Source organism: Aotus nancymaae, unplaced genomic scaffold (genome assembly GCF_030222135.1).
Source record: "Aotus nancymaae isolate 86718 unplaced genomic scaffold, 86718_ANA_hifiasm-v0.15.2.pri h1tg000064l_0, whole genome shotgun sequence".
Taxonomy (NCBI): Eukaryota; Metazoa; Chordata; class Mammalia; order Primates; family Aotidae; genus Aotus; species Aotus nancymaae.
The window spans coordinates 3,229,000-3,247,167 of NW_026988478.1; the positions used below are offsets into that span (position 1 = coordinate 3,229,000).

General features: G+C 39.9%; 1 protein-coding gene and 1 long non-coding RNA gene across 8 annotated transcripts in view; one reads left to right on the forward strand and one right to left on the reverse strand.

Moving 5' to 3' along the window:
* Window positions 1–18,168, reverse strand: part of ADAMTSL3 (ADAMTS like 3) — a 338,323-nt gene that overhangs the window by 2,183 nt on the left and 317,972 nt on the right. For 2 of the 7 annotated variants that reach the window (XM_064366145.1, XM_064366146.1), the window contains exons 26-30: window positions 15,417–15,600; window positions 12,293–12,491; window positions 6,102–6,199; window positions 4,320–4,385; window positions 634–865 (exon numbers count right to left, since the gene is read on the reverse strand). In XM_064366145.1, coding sequence (XP_064222215.1) covers window positions 634–865; window positions 4,320–4,385; window positions 6,102–6,199; window positions 12,293–12,491; window positions 15,417–15,600 — 779 coding nt within the window. Of the gene's footprint in view, window positions 1–633; window positions 866–4,319; window positions 4,386–6,101; window positions 6,200–12,292; window positions 12,505–15,416; window positions 15,601–18,168 lie in introns of those variants that run through there. The other 5 variants (XM_064366148.1, XM_064366149.1, XM_064366144.1 and 2 more) reach the window with 4 other exon arrangements.
* On the forward strand, window positions 473–14,077 carry LOC135270564 (uncharacterized). The gene is made up of 3 exons (XR_010338715.1): window positions 473–859; window positions 8,859–8,985; window positions 13,081–14,077. It is a non-coding gene; the product is annotated as an uncharacterized LOC135270564 (long non-coding RNA).

Genomic DNA, 18,168 nt, shown 5'->3' on the forward strand with positions numbered 1-18,168 from the left:
TATTTGATTTTATGAAAAGCCATAAATTGAGATAGCAGAGTGAGATGAAGAAACCAGTCTTGGGTTAGTGCCACTGTTTTGTACTAGGGTCAGAAGTGCATTGGACTCCCTTTCAGCTCAGTCAAGTGACTCTCGCTGCTCTCCGTGCCCTCCCAGCCCCTCTGGCCCATGCTGCTCCTTTTAGTGCTCAGAGCAGCAATAATGCAGGGTCATGGACTCTTTGAAAAACTTATGAAAGGTACACACCTGCTCCCTAGAAAAATAAACCTACAATTAATTTTTACATATAATTTCAGGACATTGGCATACCTACCCAAGCCCATCCATGCAATCTTTGTCTTAGCACGTAAGACTACCAGGCAGAAGAGAAGTGTGTGGAGAGACTGCCAGTGCCTTTCAGAACGGCAGTAACCAATGCTACTGGCATGCTACTGATCCAACTGTTTTTTTCTCTAGAGAACATGGAGCTGCACCCACATAAAGGAATTAATCTCCTAATGTCTCAAGCTACCAAATCCATTCTGAATAGCCCAACAGATGGGACACTGATGAAGTAATCACCAGCAGGGTCTAGTGCAGTGATGGTGTCATCAGGATCTGATGCCATCAAGGCCTTTGGGGCAGTGGAGATACCTGAGAGGTGTACGTACTATCACAGGAAGGCCCAAGACAGTGCTGCCAGGAAATTGGTTTCTTTTTCTGCACACAGTGTCTCTTGGCCACAGGTTTGCAACTCCTGGTGTGGATACAGTCGACTTTCCGAGACTGGAAACCCCTGCCACAGGCTGCTGTACAGGGCTTCCAAGGGCCTGCAAGCCAACACACATCACAGGCCCCTGATGTGCAGTTCCTTCTTAAGGTGGGTCTGAAATGAAAAACAAAACAGAAAAACAAAAAATAGGAGAGGCAGGGTGTCACTTTTTGCTGAGACCAAGCCTTTTACCTTACTGTATGTTCTATGTATTAAGGGTTGGATGGAGAGTCTAAGACCAAGACATCTCCCTGCTGTTATGCTATATAGCCTAGAATGACAGAGATAACAGTCTCCACCACCTGGGGCTAAGTGTGCCTGCTTAGTTGTGCTCTGATGAAGAAGGATGGCAAGTAAACCATGTGTTGCCACTGACTTCCAACCCCAAATCAAGGCTCACACATCCTGACTAGCTGGAACAGATCAATCTTGGCAAGGAAGAGAACTATTTACTATAATGATCTACAATAAGCCACCTCAAATGTGTTAACAAGACTTAAATTTTCTGTTTATAAGCGCTCAAAACATACTATGGTGTATGACTTTATATGTGAGCAATCTTGTCTGCTAAAAAAAGTACTCTTATTTATACTTAGGTCACACCAAGACTTGCAGTCAGAAACTACCAAAGACCATATGAGAAGAATCTACCTCTGGTTTCCTTGTCCTTTAAAACAGACAGGAAGTTAATACCCTCTAGTTTTTGAATAGCCATTTGCTAAAGAGGATAAAGCCAATGTAGTGGACCCACGTTGGGGTATCTGCCCTTGTTTCCTAAGGCAGGGCTCCTGGAAGACATATTTGCACTACACGAGAGTGTCATCCCAGTCCCAAAGATGACTAGAAGAGGGCCCTAACTTGAGCTGGTTGAATAACCGTATTTCTCTTAGGATTTGGAGGTTGCTGGAACCAGGCATGTAAACCTGAAACTTGGAGTAGTAGGTGGCTATATTCTGCCACATGGGCCACAGATAGAGAAAAAAAAAGTTTTAATAAAGAGCAAAGAATGAAGCAGAAACACACAGAACCGCAGAAATGAGAGAAAAAAACTGACTTCCCATTTCTTGGTTGTAGTCCTTCCTGAGGTCTGACTACATGCTGCCTGTTCCCCCTTTGGATTCTGATACATTTTTGTGATCGTATTAAAGGTTCCTTATCAGGGCACATAAATCCATAAGGATTGTTTTATGGGAAATGTAATAAAATGGAGAAAATTGGGATATCCAGAACTCTAAGGGAGAGTGTTGCAAGTAGTTGGACGCAATCCTTTAATTAGCCAGTAGGGGGAGACTCTATCAAAGGGTTTACTTAACATAGTACTGTCCCACCGAACTGTTCATAAGGTTTGTGGAAGAGGTGAGCGTCCTGTTAGCTGCTTCTGTTTTCCCCAGTGGGTATAAATCTTAGGGACCAAAAATTGAGTCACTTTGAAGAAAAGAGAAGAGACTGAGTACTCCTCAACCATCTCCCTACACAGAGACCAGCTTTCCACTGAAAAAAATTTGAACAAATATTCAAAGAATATATTTAAAAGAATACCAAGTTATTGTGCAGAAGTGTTGGATGGTCTTATTAATAAATCCCTCGCCCCCTTTGCATAAATCATTCCAAGTTGATTTTTGTTTCTAGCCCAAGGGATTGTAAAGCAGCCTCTTTGGCTTCGATGAAAGGTAGGGCCAGTGGGAAGTCAGAAAGGGCTATCTTTCTAAATATAAGGAATAAGAGGGGCATAGGGAGCCATGGACCAACGCAGAAGCTGAAGCCCAGGAAAGCTCAGAGGCTGGTCACTGAGGACACAGTAGAAAAAAATAAATAAATAAAAAGCAAGGTTTGTCCAGTAGAGGGCATCACTTCCTCCTGGCCAGGGACACCTGAGCCAGGTGAATACAGTCTGGGCACCCGCACTATGCACATAACTGGGGTTCATGTGTTTTTCTACATGAAGCATGAGTGTAGAAATGGCAGCAGAAATCATAAAGTAACCTGTTTCTACTAGCTTTTTTAAATTTCTCACTTCTATTCAGTCTGTCTCCACTTTTGCCTCAAATAACTCCTTTCACCACCAGCCAGATGGAACTGCTGATTCTGAGGGCAGCAGATCCCAAGCCTGGCTGGTTATGAGAAGCAGGCAGAAGCAAACAGCTTGAAAATGATGTAGATGGCCAAGCAATCTCATGAAGGTTCTGATTCACTGTCTAAGGTGAGGCCCAAGAATCTTTATTTTACAGAAATTTAGCAGGTAATTCTGACTTCAGAGGTTAGAAGTCACCACTTTGAGAAACCAGCTTTCTGTGTCTTCAGCATTCTGTAGGTCCCCATGTTGTCACCTTGCCATATATTTGAGCTAGCTCTGCCCTGACAACTCCCATTCCCTCTACAACTTTTCAATGGAAGCCACAGCTCCCAAAACTTTCCGAAGGCATATCGTAGACACTAGCAGACAGCCTGCCCACCACTGATCCTCCACGCACGCCACTAATGCTACTCCCTATACAACAGTCTCTAACATTTCCTGAGGCCCTACTATGGCAAATGGGGGGTCTCCATTGCTCTCTGCCCACCCACTCAAAAGTAAGTTCTAACACCTCCCTGCCTACAGTGAGCCCACAGTCATACACCAATCCAGCAGAAGTCTGTGGGGAGAAGGGCTAAAGCACTGCAAAAGAAACCCTCGACGGCTCCCTTACTAACCAACTTCATCTCTCATCCATAAACCACCACATATAACAGTATGAAAGAAAAGCAGCAGGTTATAAAAACAGAACAGCCAATCCTGGAGGAAACAGAAATAAAAGAGAAAATGAATGGCAACTTGACTCACCATCCTGACTCACTCCCAGCTCTAGGAATTTTTCTTCCATTATTAAAAAAAAGTTTACCTTTCATTTCACTTCCATATTTCTTGGTCTAAAACCCAGTTTAATCAGATTTTGAGCCTCTTGGTAGATCCTTCTACTCTCTATCTTCTCTATTCTATTTTCTGCCTCTTATTTTTTGCTGCCTTTGATTGGAAAGTATGTGACATATCTAAGGGACTGACAGAAGGAAACTGTGGCTCGAACATGAAGAGTGAGACAGCGTGAGATTGTGGATGAGGCTGTGAAGAAAAGCAGGACTTGAATGTATGTGGTTTTTTTTTTTTTTTTTGAGATGGAGTCTCACTCTGTTGCCCAGGGTAGAGTGCAGTGGCATGATCTTGGCTCACTGCAACCTCCACCTCCTGGGTTCAAGCAATTATCCTGCCTCAGCCTCCCAAGTAATTGGGACTACAGGTGTGTGCCACCACGCCCAGCTAATTTTGTATTTTTAGTAGAGACAGGGTTTCACAATATTGGCCAGGCTGATCTCAAACTCCTGATCTCAAGTGATCTGCCTGGCTCAGCCTCCCAAAGTGCTGGGATTACAAGTGTGAGCCACCATGCCTGGCCAAGCATGTGGTATTTTATAGGCCACACTGAGGATTTGGTCAGTCTTCCTAAGAGAAAGTAAAGCCTCTAAAGTAATTTTAATCTAGCAGGGAGATGGGTTGTGGTGTGGTAGGATCAGATTTGGATTTGAGAAAACTCACTCTGGCTGCAGTGTGAAGACTGGGTTGGAAAGGAGCATGGATGGATGAAGGGGACCAGCTGGACAGCTGTGATGGTAGACCAGGTGAGAGATGATGATGGTGTGGCCAAGGGTAATGGTGGCAGAAAAAAAAATGTAGATGAGTTCAAGAAGAAAAAATACAAGACATAAAAAATCATATAAAAAAAGTAATCAGGAAAGTACAAATTATAATGAGATATAAATTTTCATCTATCAGATTGGCAAAATTTTTAAAAGATTGCAAACCTATATCATGTTGACGAACAGGGGGCAACTCTCACGTATTGCTGGTGTAGAAATTTTGATGGAAATTTGATGGGATCAAAATGAGCATTCCTACTAATTCAATCCCATATGTAAAAATCTACCCTATAAAAAGATTACCCTTGTGCACAAAGATATATCTTCCAGGATATTTACTGCAGCTTTGTTTATAATAGCAAAAAATTTTAAACCATCCAATGTCCATTAGCAACAGAATATTAAGTACAAAATTTAGATAGAATATTGAGAATAGAATAGAATATTAAGTACAAAAATGAAAAAGAATAGTTAATTGCTACTTGATGGGAAGCATCTATAATACATTCATTCTCAGGTAGAGAAAGCAAGTGTCAGAAAAACATATGCAACCCATGTATGTATTTGTGTTGTAAATATATCTTTGTGAATGCAAAGTAAAACATCTGGGATGATGCATATCGATCTGTGTGTGGTCTCTATCGTCTCAGCAAAATAGGAAACTAGGTTTCTGTTGAGAATGAAAGCAGCCGTTCCAAACATTTTCCATTTGAGGAGAATGATTCAGGCTTGAAATCACTTTGTGGGGAATAGGAAATGCAACTGACTCTACATTGCCAAACCTTACTGAAGGCTTAAAATGGTAACCCAGCCAATTGTCAAGGTCATCTCATTTTCTCCAGCAAAACTCGGGACACAGAGGAGGAAGAAATAGCTAGATACAGGCCGCTTAGGTGCTTCACACTAAGTGAAATCATTAAAACTTTCTAAAACCGTAAGTTCACCTGGATGATAATATTCCACTTTGCAGATTCGGCGGCTGGGCAGTCCAAGGTCACACAACAGCCAGTGCTATAACAACTCCCAGGCCCCTGATTAGTGTGCCTTCTAGGCTCTCTCCCCACTTTCTGCTGGCTGGGGTGCTGTTCTCTGGAGTGGTTGAGCTGCCAGATGGAGGACGTCTGGATCTCTGGATGACCCCATGAACAAAACTCTTCTATCCATAAACCATCTACTAGCTCAGACTTTTATAAAAGGAGAAAAGCAAACTCTATTCTTATTTAAGCCCCTCAACAAGATTAAAGTTTGTTTTACTGTCTGCTAAACCACTGTGCCAATATCCTAATCAAAACATTTTCTAAACAGAGAAATAAAGCAGTTCATTAAAAGCATTAAGAAGATTTAATCTGTAAGCCTAAATGGAATATTATTAGGCTTGATTAACTTAGTATATAGAGGGAGAAGTATCTGTCTATTTTCAAGTTACCCTTTTTTCCCTTTTACCACACAGAGTGGTATCCCTTTATGTTTAAGATCCAAATAATCTGTAATTATAAATAGTGCACATTAACTAGTATTTCAGTATAATATATACTATTGAGGATGGCACTAAGTAAATCATCATAGAAAACTGCCAGTTATGAGAGTTGGTAGAAACTAGAAAGAATTCCATTTTCAGGCAGTTATAATCATTGTCCCGAGTCAGGAGAGAATGTGTGTTGCTCTAGGGTGGGGCCACTACCTCCTTCTGTCATCACAGTTGGAGTCAGAGCTGTTGTGTTGACAAGCTGTGTGACGCTGCTGCATCCTCACGGCACGGCCCATGCAATGTCCAGGACACTGGAATGAAAAAGTACAAGGCAGTGTAAACCCTGCAAGCTCATGCATGCTGTGTGGTACTAAGATCATGTACTAAGGCAGGATAGCTGAAGACCTATTACAAGGGTACTGTAACCAACTGTACTCATGGGGAGTTAAGAGAAGATTAGGGTACACCTGTGTGGACCAGACACCTCTTTTTCAGAGTCAGAAACTTACTTTCTAAGCTTCCTTTCTCCTCTGTATTAGTTCTTTTCACACTGGTATAAAGACATACCCGAGATTAGGTAATTTACAAAGGAAAAATTAAACCTCTTTCCTTTGTAAATTACTAGTATTTCAGTATAATATATACTATTGAAGATGGCACTAAATAAATCATCATAGAAAACTGCCAGTTATGAGAGTTGGTAGAAACTAGAAAGAATTCCATTTTAAGGAGTTATAATCAAGTTCAGCATGGCTGGGGAGGCCTCAGGAAGCTTATAATCATGTCAGAAGGTGAAGGGAAAGCAACACAGCTTATTCACAGGTGGCAAGAAGGAGAAGTGCCAAGTGAGGAGAGAAGAGCCCCTTTATAAAACAATCAGATCTCGTGAGAACTCACTCACTATCATGAGAACAGCATGGGGAAAACTGTCCCCATGAGCCAATTACCTCCACCTGGTCTCTCCCTTCACATGTGGGGATTATAGGGATTACAATTCAAGATGAGACTTGGGTGTGGACAAAAGCCTAACCATATCATTCTGCCCATGGCCTCTCCCAAATCTCACGTCCCTTTAACATTTCAAAACCAATCATGCCTTCCCAACAGTCCCTAAAAGCCTTAATTCATTCCAGCATTAACCCAAAAGTCCACGTCCAAAGTCTCATCTGAAACAAGGCAAATCCCTTCTGCCTATGAGTCTGTAACATCAAAGGTTGAGTTAGTTACTTCCTAGATACAATGGGAGTAAAGGCATTGGGTAAATATACCCATTCGAAAAGGAAACAGTTGGACAAAATGATGGGACTACAGTCTCCATGCAAGGCCAAAATCCAATGAGGCAGTCAAATCTTAAAGCTCCAAAAGATCACATTTGACCCCATGTCTCACAGCCAGGTCACGCTGATGCAAGAGGTGGGCTCCCATGGCCTTGGGCAGCTCTGCCTCTGTGGCTTTGCAGGATACAGCCCCCATTCCTGGCTGCTCTCACAGGCTTGTGTTAAGTGACTGTGGCTTTTCAGTCCCAGTGAGGACTCTGTGTGGAGGTTCCAACTCCATACTTCCCTTCTGCACAGCTCTAGCAGAGGTTCTTTATGAGGTCTCTACCCCTGCAGCAGACTTCTGTCTGAACATCAAGGCTTTTCCATACATCCTCAGAAATCTAGGCAGGGGTTACCAAACCTCAATTCTTGACTTCTGCAGGACCAACACCATTTGTAAGCTGCCAAGGGTTGGGGCTTGCACCCTCTGAAGTAATGATCTGAGCTGTATGTTGGCTCCTTTTAGCCATGGCTGAGACACAGGACACCAAGTTCTCAGACTGCATAAAGCAGCAAGGCCCTAGGCCCAGCCCAAGAAACCACTTTTTCCTCCTAGGCCTCAAAGTCTGTGATGGGAAGGGCTTCTGTGAAGACAACTGAAATGCCCTGGAGACATTTTCCCTGTTGTTTTGGCAATTAACATTTGGCTCCTCGTTCCTTATGCAAATTTCTGCAGACAGCTTCAGTTTCTACTCAGAAAATGGGTTTTTCTTTTCCATCACACCATCAGGCTGCCAATTTTCTGAACTTTTATGCTCTGCTTCCCTTTTAAACATAAGTTCCAATTCCAAATCATCTCTTTGTGAATGCATGAAACTGAATGCTTTTAAGAGCATCCAAGTCACCTCTTGAATGCTTTGTTGGTTAGAAATTTCTTCCACCAGGTACCCTAAAAATCATCTCTCTCAACTTCAAAGTTCCACAGATCTCTAGAACAGGGGCAAAATGCGTCCAGTCTCTTTGCTAAAGCATAGCAAGAGTCACCTTTGCTCTAGTTCCCAAGAAGTTACTCATCTCCATCTGAGACCACCCCAGCCTGGACTTCATTGTCCATATCATTATCAGTATTTTGGTCAAAACCCTTCAACAAGTCTCTAGGAACTCCAAACTTTCCCAAATCTTCCTTTCTTAGTCTGAGTCCTCCAAACTGTTCAAATCTCTGCCAGTTACCCAGTTCCAAAGTCACTTCCACAATATTGGATATCTTTATAGCAGCACCCCACTCTCTGCTGTATCAATGTACTGTATTAGTTCATTTTTACACTGCTATAAAGAAATAACTGAGACTGGGTAATTTACAAAAAAAAAAAAAAAAGGTTTAATTAACTCACATTTCTGCATGGCTCAGGAGGCCTCAGGAAACTTAGAATCATGATGGAAGGCAAAGGGGAAGCAGGGAACTTTCTTCACAAGACAGCAGGAAGGAGAAGTGCCAAAGGGGGAAGATCCACTTATAAAACCATTAAATCTTGTGAGAATTTATTACAAGAACAGCATGGGGGAAACTGCCGCCATGATTTAGTTACCTCCGCCTGGTCTCTCCCTTGACGTATGGGGATTTTGAAGGTTATGGGGATTATAATTCAAGAGGAGATCTGGTTGGGGACACAAAGCCTAATCATATCACCCTCCTGTCTTCCACGAAACTTAGATGACCTCTGGGGAGAAGGAAAAAAGGACATGGCAAATCTTGAATCAATTGGGCTTAAGTCCAGAAATGACTATGCTTAAAACTGTAAATGTCTGCCAAGTTTGGGTTTTTCTCCTGTGAACAAAAGGTGAGTTTAATTACAGGAAAAAAATTAAAATTTTGACATTCAGTTCTCAAAATTTTTACTTATTTATCATAATGCTTATTAGTTTGTTCTTATAACTTATTTTATGCTTAAAAAGGTCTTGCCTATCGTGATAGTTCTACTTGCATTTACTTACTTATACACTTAGTTCTTTAATCAAGTTAGAATTTATCTTGGTGTATGTTCTGAGTCTGTACTCTGATTTTACTTATTTTTCTTACATTAGCTAGCCAGTTTCTCTTATACTGCCTTTTTTTCTTATTTTGACTAACCACTTTATTGAGATATAATTTACAAACCATACAATTTACCATCAAATGTTAATGGATTTTAGAGCTGTGTAACCATAATCAATTTTAAAACATGATCATCATCCGCAAAAGAAACCCCGTACCTTTAGCAGACACTCCTACCTCCTCCCACCGCCTTTCCCCAGTCCTAGGCAAGCATTAGTCTACTTTTTCTCTCTATAGGTTTCCCTGTTCTGGACACTTTGTATAAATGGTATACTGAGTGCTCCTTTGCATCTGTCTTCCTTCAATTACTGTAATATTTTCAAGGTTTAGCCCTATTATAGCACTTATCAGTACTTCATTCCTTTTGATGGTCAAATATTCCTCTGTTCAAAGGTACTACAGCTTATCTGCTCATCAGTTGTTTCCTCTTTTTTGTTATTGTGGGGTAATATTTGGGTTGTTTCTACTTAATGACATTGTGGTTATTGTGAATAATTCTTCAATGAATATTCATGTACAAGTTTTTGTGTGGACATATGTTCCATTTCTTATTTGTATTTTTTGATTTTTATTTTTTTGCCCTAGAATATAGATCCTGAATGTTTCATTTCTTTTGGATACATACCTAGGAATGGAATTTCTGGGTCATATAGTAGATCTAATCTAACATTCTGAGGAACTGCCAGGCTGAAAGTAGTGTCTGTGCCATTTTGCATTCCCATCAGCAGCATGAAGGTTCTAATTTCTCCACATCCTCACCAACATTTGTCACTATCACTTTTTGACTAATGCCATCCCAGTGAGCCTAAAATTGTGTCTAATTGTGGTTTTGATTTGCATTTCTTTAATGACTAATGGAAAGCATCTCTTCATGTGCTTATTGGTCATTTGTATATCCTGTTGATACTTTATTTGTGTTTTTATTACTGAGTTATAAGTATTCTTTACATATTTTAGAGATAAGCTCCTTTTTGATATACAGTTTTTAAGCATTTTCTCCTGCTCTGTGGATTGTCTGTTTATTTTATTGATGGTGTCCTTTGCAGCATAAAAATTTTTGATTTTGGTGCAGTCGAATTTATCTATGTTTTTTGTTGCTTCTGCTTTTGTTATTATATCTAAGAAGCCATTTTCTAATCTAAGCCATGAAAATTTATGCCTGTATCTTCCAATAGTTTTATAGTTTGAGCTCTTTAAATACTCTGATTCATTTTAGGCTAACATTTTGTATGTGGTATAAAGGGTCCAACTCCCTTTTTTGCAAATGATTCCCAATTGTCCTGCATCACTGTTTAAAAGACTATTCTTCCCCCATTAAATGGTTTTTCAACCTTATAGAAAATCAACTGATATATACATATGTGTATGTATATGATATATGTGTATATATGTGTATATATATATACACTTATATACAGGTTTATATGAATGAAATTGAATTGAGTCCAGAGATAAACCCATGTATACATATGGGTTAATTATATATATATAAATTAACATAAATTATATATATATATAAAACATAAATTATATATATAAATTAACCCATATGTATATATGGGTTTAGCTCTGGACTCAATTCAATTTCATTGATCTATATGTCTATCCTATGTCAGTACCACACTACCTTGATTACTGTAGCTTTTTAGTAAGTTTTGAAATCAGGAAGTCTGAGTCCTGCAACTTTGTTCCTTTTCAAAATTGTTTTGGTTATTCTGGGTCTCTTCTATTTCCACATGAATTTTAGGATCAGCTTGTCAACTTCTGCAAAGAAATCAGATGAAATTTTGATAGGGATTGCATTGAATTTGTAGATAAATTTCAGGAGTATTGTGTTACTTTTAATAATAAGTCTTATAGCTTTCCATTTATTTAGATCTTCTTTAGTTTCTTTGAAAAATATTTTGTAGTTTTATAGCTTCTATTTTTAAAACAATGTTTTTTCTCCTATGATTAACTTTCTTTAAACTTTAAACTCAATCTGGTCTGTTTCTATGCTCTAATTATACACCATAACCTGTGTCTCTTGTGCACTAATGCTGTACTATTTTACTTATGACAGTTTTGCATCATGCTCTGACACAGGATGAGGAAAGCCTCTCCAATACTTTTTTTTTTTTTTCTGAGACAGAGTCTCGCTCTGTGGCCTAGGCTGGAGTACAATGGTATGATCTCAACTCACTGCAACCTCCACCTCCTGGGTTCAAGCAATTCTCCTGCATCAGCCTCCTAAGTAGCTGGGATTACAGGTGCACGCCGCCACGTCTGGCTAATTTTTTTTTTTTTTTTCATTTTAGTAGAGACAGGGTTTCACCGTGTTGCCCAGGTTGGTCTCGAACTCCTGAGCTCAGGCAATCCACCCACCTCAGCCTCCCAAAGTACTAGGATTATAGGCGTGAGCCACCGCACCTGGCCCAGTCCAATATTTTTTTAAAATAAAAATTTACTGTCTTTATTGTCATATTATCTCCCATGTGAATGTCAGAATGATCTTAAGTTCCATAAAAAAATTTCTACTGTGATGTTAATTGGAATTACATGCATTAATTCATTTAAGGAAATCGATACCTTTGTAGTACTGAGATTTTCCATTCAGGAGTATAATAGTTCTTTTATTTGTTCAACTTTTACGTGTTTCAATAATGTGTTATATTTTTATTTATGGATTCCTACACATTAAACTTTTTCCTAAGTATTTTATTACAACATTATTAAAGGTGGCATTTGGGATAAAGATTCTGAGGCTTTAGTGCAGATACCACTAATTTTGCCCTCCTCCTTTTCATGAAGGCTGCTTTTATTCTTACTTCCCTAAACTGGTCTACCTTGGAGCTTCTGTTATGGCATCACTGCATTCAAAGAACCCAAACTTGGTTCACTTTTGTACTGGAAGACAGAGAAATTATAATTTCTAAATATAAATCTTGAGGTCAAAGACATACATTCATTTCAGAGACTAATCAGATTCCTGCCCCTGCCCCAAAAGTAGTTTATTGAAAATAAGGTGATTATTACAGATAGTGCTGTCCACACACTAGATGTATTAGCTTTACCTGGCTCCCTGGTTCCCACTGAACACATGGATGACCAGAACATGGTTTTCTTCCCAGAGGCCGGTCTTTAGGGGCACACGCTCTTGGAGACACCACCTGCACAGTTCCATTGGCTTTTGTCTGCTTGCATGTCACCTGCCGACTGTGGTATCCTTCACCGCAAGACACAGAGCACTGTGACCACACACTTGTGAACCACCTAGGAACAAAAACTACAGGACTTTAGTAAGGACTGGCATGCCAGACCTTAGATGAGGAGTCTCGTCAAAGGAAAAAGCTAATCCCAACACCATGGCTGTCTTGGGCTGTAACATGTCTCTATGGGAATGGGTAGCAGCATAGATGATTCCCAGCCTTTTCTCAGACCTTCTTTAACTCAGGAGCAACAGTGTCATGTAGAGATGACTACTGTAGGAATGGGGTAGAGCTGTCTTCAGGTTCATGAAGAGCTGTTACTTGTGTGCCCCTTGAGGGTAAAGCTGGGGCAAATTTAGGAGGAAATTTCAAAAAGGTAGAGTTCAGTATGTGGTTTTCTTGGATAACTGTGGATATCAGGTTAGAAACTAAAAGGAAGAAAATATATTTCCAGCATGTAAGTGTTGTTCACTCTGCAAGATACTTACATGTTAGCTTGTATAATTCTCATGCTATTCCCATCCTTGTAGAAAAGAAACTGATGTCCATTGAATTGAATAACTTAGCTATGACCACATGACTAACCTGCCAGCAGAGCTGGGATTGGATTCTACATTTATCTGACTCTAAAGTTCATGCTTTAATGATTACAGGAGACTGAACTTGGAGCTGGACACCTTTGAGATATTGAGTGCTTCATCACCGAAGATGCTGTTGCTGGGAGACCACAGAGCAGAGGTTTCTAACCTGATGTCCACGGTTATCCAAGAAAACCACATACTTGGATGAAAAAGAATTTACATCTTCATTGTCACTAAGCTCTAACTGAAATTTAGTATTTTTCTTCAATTATAGAAACATAGGCCACAAGTACAGTAGCATTAATATCTGTGATTTTGTTACCAGTAGAAATCATAGATATTTGCACATCACAATTATGACAGGTATCTCAAAATATCATTTATATTCATCACTATATAAAATTAAAGTACAACTATATCTTGTTATTTTTTATGTTAATAGAGAAGCAAATCTATATGGGATCTTAAAAAAATTTCAGTAAATGAATTTCAATATAATTGGTTTCCTTTGTAATCAAATGTATTTCATTTTACTTATTTAAAAACCTTCTTCTGAGACGGTAGCCACAGTCCTCTCCAGACCACCAGAGGGAGCCGTGGCACAGAAATGTTGAATGTAGAGGGATCTGGGATTAGATGATCTCTATGGTCTCTTCTAGGTATGAAAGTGTCCGACTGTTTATTCTAGGAGTATGCAAAGGCTTTAGAATATTTGAGAAAAAAGACTGCTGATAAATTTCCCAATGTGGATTCTCTCCACATTTTAAAAATCAAGAAATGCCATAAAGCAGCTTTCTCAGTCAGGTTACTCCAAGTTATTGAAGCATGAGTTTGCTGCTTTCTGAGGGATGACCTTAGCATGAGATCTTCCTTTTGAGAATTACAAAGGGTACTGGAAGACATATCAGTTAGGGTGCCTGCAATATTGACAGCCCTTCTAAGAACATGTCTCAAGACACCTATTTTGCTTTACATTGTGGCCCTTCCTCCCACTTTCCTCCAAGGCACAGATGACTGGATCTAGTGTGGACATCTGCCCAAGGGCAGTGAGCTGTATAACATTAAACATTCCTCCAGTTTCTCATCAGTAAAACGAGGTGGATAACAGTATCTTCCTCATAGGTTTGTACTCAACAAATGCTATTTGGTCAAACATCTGCTAAGGTCTGTGTTGTAATATCATTCATTCATTGATTTCATAAATATTTATAGAGAGTGTATGATGGAGTAGACATTGTGCTAAGTGCTAGGAATAAATTGTCGAGCAAAACACCTGTGGATTTACTCCCCATAGAATTTACAGTCCAGTGGGAGAGCAAGACAGACAATTGTGGTAAGAACTATGAAGAACAATAAGGAAGTACAAAAATAATATAGCACAGAGGCCTGATTTACTTTGGAGGGCTAAGTTCAGGGACAGTTTCCCTGAATGTGTATTGAGGTATATATAGATGAATAGAAATGATTAGGTGAAAAGAGAGAGAAGAGTGTCCTAGGCAAAGAGAGAAGTATATGCAAAGGCTCTGAGTCAGGAAACAGAATAGCAGATCTAAGGGACAAAAAAAAAAACCAGCATAGAAGGAGATCAAATAATTAGGGTGGGAGAGACAAGCGATAAGACAGAGGGATAGCCCAAGGCCCAAATATAAAGGGACTTCAATTCCTCCACTCATTTACTCAGTCAGTAAATATTTACTGAGCATCTACTATTGCTAGGCACTATTTTAGATGAGATAAAAAGGTGTGCAAGATAGTCCTAAGAGACTGGGGTTGTGACTATCACAACCTATCTTTTAGGCCTTTGTCCTAAGAGAAATGTGAAGGGTTTTAAGAAGAGAACTATCATGATGAATTTGTTTTAAACATCTTTATTCTTAGAGAGTGGACAAAGTACTCTAGGGAGGGAGATGAGAACCAGGAGGCTCTTGGAGTGATCCATGTAAGAAACAATGATGGCTTGCACTTCAGTGGTCACAGTGGAAATGGACAAGATTGGATGGAGGTGAGAGAAAGAAGGGAGTCTAGGATGTAGTCATTAAGATCTGAAATACTGGGGATGGAGTAAGTTTGCTGGACACCATGAATTTGATTTTGAACATTTTAAAATTACTAATTTGTATCACCTATTGCTTAGAAAGCTTATTAATTGTTTATCTTCAGGGGTCAAGTCTAGAGAACTGTGTTTTTAACTAGTGCCTCTGGTGATTCTGGTCCGCTGAATTACATCCTAGGTAAACCCAAGAAATTAGCCTCACTAAAATCTTATGAAACTGATAGCACTGTGTGTGCAGGAAGCAGATTGGGGTGGTGATTAAATTAGCTATTGAATTATTATGTCCAAATTACTGCACCTTTCAAAACAAGCAAAAACTTGGTGTTGATGAGATACGAAGAATGACTCCACTTACCTTGCCGGGCAGTCCCTGATGTTACAGGGCTGAAACCCAGCCAGTGGCTTCTGGAGGTGATCACACAGGGCCTCACTCACTTCCTGCCTGTTGGCCATCACACACTGGGGTCTCTGAATGCGGGCTCCCAAATGACCACAGGTGGCAGAACAATGTGACCAGTTACCAGCCTCCCAAAAAGGCTCTGCAGAAAGAAAACAAAATATCATGGCAGCCCCGAAAGGGAAATAATGATGAGCTGGAGAGGACATGGCCAAAGACCACCATGAGACGTTTTTTGGTTAAGTCTGGTTCTTTAAGAGGCATATGGAGAGAAAGCCATCTTATAGTGCAAGGGAGTCCTCTCAATCTTATTTTCCCTCAACTAACTTACTGTAATAACTGGTGAGAATGGCAGCCAGAATGGGGTCCTTGGACCACAGCCTGGAGAGGGACTATCATAGGCCAGCTAGGTCTGCCAGAAAGATCCCAGAGAGAGAGGAGGCACTCTCAACAGTGGGCTGCCTCCTCAGCATTCTCTAAGCACAGCCAAAAGGACAAGAGAGGAGGGCCTCTCTAGGGGATGCCCTAACGGGTTCAATTTCTCAAAAGTGGATCAGGCAGAGAAATGAATGATGATTTAGCAGGAGGAACAGGGAGTAGGGATTAAGCAGTAAGGTTAAAGATGCATTTGAGTTCTATTTTTATTTTTCCATTAATTCTTAATCTAAACTTCAGATTGATCCAGTAACTGCATAAATAATTTGTCACAGAGACATCTGAAAAGATAAACATAGGAGTTTCCTTTACAAAAGTAGAAGCTGACCACTTCCAGTAATCCCAGCTTTTAAAAAATTTTAGTCTGTTTCCCTGCTGACACTCAGCAAAAGATGAGGTAGGACATGACGATGATGGATTTGTGTGTGATCACAGAAGGTGCCAGATTTTCCTGTAATAATCGCAAGTCATTGATAGCTACCAGCTGTGTCCACAGGCTCTCTCACATAGTACAGTGATTTCTTTCACTTGTTTTCCAGCTTTTCTTTCTAATTTTTGAAGTTCATCTTAAATTGCACATGGCATCATTTGCAAAGCAAAAGTGTAAAATATATTTTTAGTTGGACACTCAGGATTACAGTTTATTTAAAAATAATTTTTAAAAGTAGGTATGTTTACTGAGAAGCTCCCAGGTGACAGGTACTGAGTTAGACACTTTATAATCAATTTTTCATTTAATTTTCAAGATCTTATGAAGTTGACATTTTTATCTGCAGAGGCAGAAACTGAATGAAACGAAGTAACTTGCCCAAGTTCTGTCACCTGTCAGCTGGACCAGATCCCAAGCGTGTCTGACTCTATTGTGCCACATTTCACATAAATACCTTGGCAGTTTAAGGCAGGATATGTGCATTCCTTTTAAAATGTGTGTCTTTTTAATTAAGGTATAATTCATACACAATAAAATAATCAGATATCAGGTATGCAGTTTTACAGGGTTTCACAACTGTAAGCACTTACGTAACCATGATCCAAAGCAAGGTATGCAGTGTTTTCATCATCCGTCTCCTGCCTCTTTCCAGTCAATTGTCCTCCCCTCCCAGGCAGCCACTCGTTCATTTCTGTCAGCATACATTAGTTTTGCTTATTCTTGGACGCCTAGGCTGGAGTGCAGTGGCGTGATGTCAGCTCACGACAACCTCTGCCTCTCAGGTTCAAGCGATTCTCCTTCCTCAGCCTCCCTAATAGCTGGGATTACAGGCACGCATCACCACGCCCAGCTAATTTTTGCATTTTTAGTAGAGACTAAAAATACAAAAGGGAATTGTAGTAGGGTTTAATCATGTTGGCCAGGTGGGTCTCAAACTCCTGACCTCAGGTGATCCGCCCACCTAGGCATCACAAAGTGCTGGGATTAAAGGAATGAGCCACCATGCCTGGTCTTTGCTTAGCATAATGTTTCCGAGATTCACTCATATCATTGTGCATGTCAGTAGTTCATTTCATTTTCTTTTATTGCAGAATAATGTTCACATTGTGTAAATATACCATAGTTTCTAATCTATTCTCCTGTCAATGACTATTATCAATAAGTTGAACATTCTTGAACAAAGCTTTTTGTGAACCGTTTTTTCAGGTAAATACCTGTGAGTGAAACTGCTAGGTCAAGGGTAGGTGTATGCTTAACATTATTAGAAGCTGGTGAATAGTCTTCCGAAGTAGGTTAAACATTTAACACATGGAGCAACGCATGAGAGTTTCAGTTGCTTCACATTCTTGTCAAACTTGCCACTGTCAGTCTTTCTGTTTTTAGTTACTCACTGGTTATAAAATTGTATGTCACTGAGGTTTTAATTTCCATTTCCCTGATGCCATCTACATATCTTCTTTTGTGAAGTGTCTGTTTAAGTCTGTTGCCCACTGTGTGTGTGTGTGGGGGGGGGGGGATACTCATTGTTAACTTGTAGGAATTCTTTACATATTCTGCATATAAGTTCCTTATCAGACATATGTTCTGCCAATATTTTTCCCAGTCTATGACTTATCCATTATTCTTAATGGTGTCTTTGATGAGCAGATCTTTAAAATTTTGATGTGATCAGTCCAATTTGATAATTTTTTTTTCTATTTAGTGCTTTTTGACACAAATGCATTTGAAAAGCAGATCATGCCATATCACTCCCATATAAGACTCCTCAACGACCTCCCATGTTTTAGGAGTAAACTCTTGAGTCTTTACCTTGGACCTCAAAGCTCTGAGTAATCTGGTCCTCAG